Below are 5,942 nucleotides of genomic sequence, written 5' to 3' on the forward strand. Positions count from 1 at the left end.
GACCGAACCACGAGACCACTGCGGCTTCCGACATCGACAACACTCGGGGGAAACACCGGGGGGTTTGGGGGTCTCCCCCAGCGACGTTCGGAGAGCTAGTCCTTATATATAAAGCAAGAACCCGTGTGGCTCTCCCTATGTATTAATTTTGTACTTTTTAGGGAACCCTCCAATGAGAAAATTCTGTTCCCCGGGCGGGCGGTCCCCCGGCGGCGGAGCCGTCGCTCCGTTATCACTGATTCTTATCACTTTTTGCGTTTTTTCATAATTTTCATATTTTCGAGTTTTACCCCCCCTCCCCGGGGGGCCTCGGGGGGCCCCGTTCGGACCTTATTCGCCTTCCCCGCTAGATTTGTAGGCCGCGCGCGTCCGTACTTTTTGCCCGTCGGGCCCGCCGCGGCCGAGAGCGCGTGCAAACCGAGCGCCGCCGTCGCGCGCGTTTTTCGTACTTTTTGTCAAAGATTTGCGGCCGGGATAAATTAATTTTTTTTTTCGTATTTTTTTTCCGTTATTTACCTTTCGCTATCACTTCCGCCGTTATCATATTTAACGAAATCTTTCCGATTATTATAGTATTACCGCCACTACGGACTTCGTTCGGCCCCGTTGAAGACTTATTCGCGTTCCCCGCCAAATTTATGAGTCGCCCGCGGTAGTACTTCGCTCGCGTCGATTTCCGCGGCGGAGATCGGAGATCTGACAGTGCCGTTATTTCTATAGACAGTCATTTTTTATGATTCGATAAGCTGCGTTATTATATTATATGTAAACTCCCCTAGATGTCAGGACGGTCAGTGGCGGTGCCGCTCCCTTCCCGTCATCCGGTGGCAGTATTGGCCGAGTGGCCGAGAGAGGTTGATAGTCAGTAGTGACGTAGTGACGTTACGCTAGTTGGCGCGCGTCGATGTCGACTCGTGACGTTTCGTTGTTCTTTCAATTGTGTTGTAATTTTTTAATAATGTGTTCTTTTTCCTGTCCGTTATAATAATTAATAAACGAGCTATTGATCGAGATCAAATATTTGTTTATTGATTAGGAGAAGTTAACATATATATATATTATTAGTATTTTCAGAAGTGGGATTTTGTTCCGTAGAACGAAGTGCGTTTAAAAAGTGCGAACCGAGTTCGGAAAGAGGTATTCCTCAGTCGTTTTAAAAAAGTGCGGAACCGAGTTTGGAAAGAGGTATTCCTCAGTCGTTCGGAAAGTGCGAGAAAAATAACGGAAAAGACATCACGTGTTGTTGGCTACCGTTTAAAGTTACGCGGCGTGTTGAGGTTATGATTTTTCATTGTTGACGTACCGTAACCGTTCGTGTGTGTAACCAAAGTACCGTGTTGACGATACCTGGTTGGTAACACTGATGCCTGATAGTGTTATCTGAGACTGTTGTGTTGTGGGTCAGTATTGATAAGTCGGTATGACCATCGAGAGATCCGATGAAGCGGCGGGTATCAAAGCCCCGACATACGTGGAATTGGTCAAGCAGGTGGCTTTACTCACAGAACAGAATGCACAGTCGTCGGCGTTGCAGGCTGAGGTTGATTCCCTACGGCAGGTGATAGCCGCCAAAAATGTATCCGAGCCGGTTGAAAAGCACGTGACCGTAACGGCTACTCCGACGATGCGTCCCGAGTATCGAGTAGTTCCCGACCTGAGTCGGGCGATGACGTCGTTCTCCGGGAATGAGACTCCTCGCGAGGCGGACGATTGGTTGGAGGAAATCGTAGGTATGACGACTCTAAATCGTTGGCCATTCGAATACGTGCTGCAGTACGTCCGAATGCACTTGACCGGTCCGGCGAAAGATTGGTTTTCGGGCCGTGAGTTTGCTGACTGGCGTATGTTCGAACAGAAATTCAGGTCAGTTTTCGTGCGTGATGCGTGTGCGGCCGACCGCGAGGACGAAATGCGTGCTCGGACGCAAGGGCCGACCGAATCTTTAATCGCTTATTTACAACCTAAACTCCGAATGTGCAGGGGTATAGGACATTCATTCGAAGTGTCCAAAGATTATGTTCTTCGCGGGCTGAGGTCTAAAGACATGGCTTTGTACGCTGTTGGAAGGGTTCACGCAGGTGAGGAAGAACTGTTGAGTGACCTATTGAATTGGGAACGCATGCGTGCGTTGCATTCGCCCACGACCGCGTCGAAGTATGCCGCCCCGAAGTTAGCGACGGCGACACCTGCCTGTCAGATTCCTAAGAAGAAGACTGATGAGTCCGGCAGATGGAAGAAAGCTGATAAGACGGCCGTGGTGTCGAGTGGGACCCGTGAGGACGCTTCCTCCGCCAGCTGTTGGGTATGCAAGAAAACGGGTCATGTGTCGCGTGACTGTCCTGACAGGTTGAAGCGGAAACTCGTGTGTTTCGGTTGCGGGGTTGAGGGACACATACGACCCAACTGTCCAGAAAAGGACCAGACAAATGTTGCCGAAACAAGACCAGTATCATTGAGTCATCCTTATAAGAAAGTTGGTCTAGTCAATGGTAGAGAGGTGGAAGTATTGTTGGATACTGGAAGTCATCACTCCCTCATTAAGGCAAGTGTTGCTTTAAGGTGCGGTTTACATGTAAGGCCCTCCTGTCGTCCACTCTACGGGATTGGAAGTACAACGGTGCCGTCCGTAAATGCGGTTGGAGAAATTGAGGCCGATGTTGTACTGGATGGTGTCAATCCAGGGAAGGTGTTGTTGCTAGTAGTACCTGATGCTGTCCAGGCCCCAGAAGTAATTGTTGGTCGATCGTGGTTGGACCTGCCCTTGGTAGCCTACCATAAGGCGCATGGGCACCTGTACATTTATGCCGCGGAATCAAGTAATAGCAGTTCTCCGGTAGGGGTCACTAGTTATGATAAGGAAGCTGACTACCTACACGCTGTAGAGGTGAACTGTGATCCGCCAGTTCGGCAGCCATTAGAGTTGAGCGACTTTGAATTTGTTAACACTGAGGTCGCGCCGGAAGAGCGAGGTAACCTTTTAGCTCTCGTAAATGAGTTCCGGGATTGTTTTGCTAAGAGCTTAGATGAGCTCGGCTGTACGCCCATGATGAAGGTTGATATTAAGGAAGTACCGGGCAGTTTCCCCGTCGTCTGTCGGCCCTACAAGACAACCCAAGCTGACCGCGAAGAAATACATAAGATTGTCTCAGACTGGAAGAGGTGTGGAGTGGTAAGCGAGACTACTTCGCCATATGCAAGTCCTGTGCTGTTAGTCAAACAGGCCGGTAAGAGCAGGTTGTGTGTGGACTATCGCCGCCTTAACAAGCAAACCGTGTGTCAGCATTATCCTCTTCCTGACATGATGGAACAATTGGAGTCGTTGGTTGACAGTAAGTTATTCGCTCAGCTTGATTTGGCAAGCGGGTACTTACAAATTCCGCTGACTAAGGAGGCGTCCCAAAAGACAGCGTTTATTACTGCGGATACAACAGGTGAATTCAACCGAATGCCGTTTGGGCTGTCCGGAGCTGTTGCCGAATTCACTCGACTTATGCAGCGAGTGTTGGGTCCGTTGCGAGGTCTGTACGTTAGGAATTACCTCGATGACATGGTCGTGGACGGAAAGGACTGGGCCGAAATGCTGTTGAACCTGCGCGCTGTATTGGGAAGAATACGCGAAGCACAGCTGACTTTGAATCCGTCAAAGTGCTCGTTTGGGGCAAAACGTATCCAGTTCCTTGGTTTTATTGTAGAAAATGGTGAGATTCGACCAGGCGCAGAGAAGGTAAGCGCGATTGCAGAGTATCCAGTCCCTAAGGATCAGCATGAGGTCCGAAGGTTTCTTGGCCTAACTGGATTCTTCCGGCGGTTTGTTGAAAAATATGCTGTGGTTGCTGAGCCGTTAACGCGCCTAATGCGAGGGAAACAGGAGTTCAAGTGGTCGGAAGAGCAGCAGACAGCTTTTGACTCACTACGCCGAGCATTGACGGGTGACACTGAAGCTGAAGGGGAATTGGAGGAGCCAGAGAGAGGACAACCGGAGACTGAGGACCAAGACCCGCCAGATCCACAGATACCTGAAGTACCTGAGACTGAGGACCAGGACCCGCCAGATCCACAGATACCTGAAGTACCTGAGACTGTGGGAAGACGCTCACAGCGAGTGATACGTAGACCTGGCTGGTTGAGAGATTACTCATGGTAAGGTAATTGGGAATTTGTATTATCTGTAGTTCCTTTATATTGTAATTGTGGTTACTATTAAGTAAATTCTGTTGAAAACTGATTTTTATTCTTGTTTTATTGTTAATTAAAAATTTGTATTGCCAAGTAGTTCCTTATACTGCTGTTGTGGTTACTATTAGGTAAATTTTGTTGAGAACTGATTTTTCTTATATTTTTGTTTTTTTAATACATACTATATTGATAATTATGATGATAAATGTCAAGATCATTCTTTTTAAAATTTTTATTAAATATGTCTGTTGTTGTTTAATAAGAATTTGTATTGTCAATTGTTTCTTTATATTGTAACCGAAAAAAAAAAAAAAAAGGTTTGATGTATTAGTTGGAAGTAGTTTTTTTTTGTATGTATAAGAATTTCATATATTTTCTGTTTTGTTCTTAAAAATATTTATTTAATGTTTAATGTTTACTACTGTATGATTAACGACATCTGTCGAGGACGACAGAGCGCCAGGATGGTCGCTTGTAAACTCCCCTAGATGTCAGGACGGTCAGCGGCGGTGCCGCTCCCTTCCCGTCAGCGTAATTTTAAATCGTGTCACGGTGGCTCTTCGATATGCCGTTATCATTATTTAAGCCAAATCACATTTCATACCTTTGCGAGATTAGACTGCGATATTGTGATAAGACTATAAGTTTATGTATATTATGTATAATATGTCATATATATAATATATTTACATATAAGTATAGACTGCGATAGTGTGAGACTACAAATACATTGATAAGGCGTACCCTACACTGCAAGTTCTATGACAACAGAAATTGAATTTATTCATTTATTATTTTATATTCATCATCATATTATAATCAAATACTATACACGATCGTATATAGTATTTGATATAATATAATATTGTACAATCCTTCAGGCTTCAAATCTGTACTAGACTGTCAAAAATACTGTACACTATATGTCTATATAGTACTAAGTACTTATTTAATTATGGACTTAGCAAAAAAATCACAGGTATTATTATTTAACTTATTATTTATTAGTAAAAATTGCATGCTATAACTGCCTGTGTCATTATTCATTAACCATTTAGAATATACAATTTATGTTACTAAATAATGTGTACCTAACCAATGAACAAAATTAATGTACAATTTTGATTTTATGGTTTTTTTATTATCTAGATTATATTCTCAAAAGGTTCTAAGTCAGCAAATCACTTAAAACAAAACCAGATAAGATTATAGTTGAACAGTATGCCCTAGTTTTATGTATTATTTATGTTTTCTAATTTTATGTTAGATTATTTATCTTGAAATATTAACATATGACTGTAATTTAATTTTAATTTAATATTTATGATTATTTTTAAGTATTAATATTTATTGTCAATACATTTAAAGATTAAAAATGCTTATGACTACCTATGATATAAATGTAGAAAAATATTGGTAATGTAATTTAATGTTTAGACTTAGACACTAATAGTACTGACCATTTAGAATATAAATATACGTATGTCACTAACAAATATATTATGTCTAATAAACAAACTTTATGTGCAATAGAATTGTTTTTTTTTTTTTTAATGTCTTTTTATTAACTTTTATAACTTTTCTACACCTATAGTTAAAATATCTTAGTTGTTTTTTTAATCAAGAAAACAAAAAATAAACTATTAATTAATATCTTGGAAAATATATTAATTTTACAAGTAGCTATGATATTATTTTATAAATGTTAATATGTTATAATTTGTGAAAAGGTCGAATGTCTTTGTTAAGATTTGGATATTGTAGAA

At 42.3% G+C, this 5,942-nt stretch overlaps 1 protein-coding gene across 1 annotated transcript; it reads left to right on the forward strand.

Annotated features, from left to right (window-relative positions):
* Positions 1 to 1,420: 1,420 nt before the first annotated feature.
* LOC103309147 (uncharacterized protein K02A2.6-like) lies at positions 1,421 to 4,144 on the forward strand. Its single transcript, XM_008183861.1, has one exon. The coding sequence runs from the start codon at positions 1,421 to 1,423 to the stop codon at positions 4,142 to 4,144; it is 2,724 nt and encodes a 907-aa protein (XP_008182083.1).
* Positions 4,145 to 5,942: the final 1,798 nt, after the last annotated feature.

Source organism: Acyrthosiphon pisum, unplaced genomic scaffold (genome assembly GCF_005508785.2).
Source record: "Acyrthosiphon pisum isolate AL4f unplaced genomic scaffold, pea_aphid_22Mar2018_4r6ur Scaffold_21828;HRSCAF=24991, whole genome shotgun sequence".
NCBI classification, from domain to species: domain Eukaryota; kingdom Metazoa; phylum Arthropoda; class Insecta; order Hemiptera; family Aphididae; genus Acyrthosiphon; species Acyrthosiphon pisum.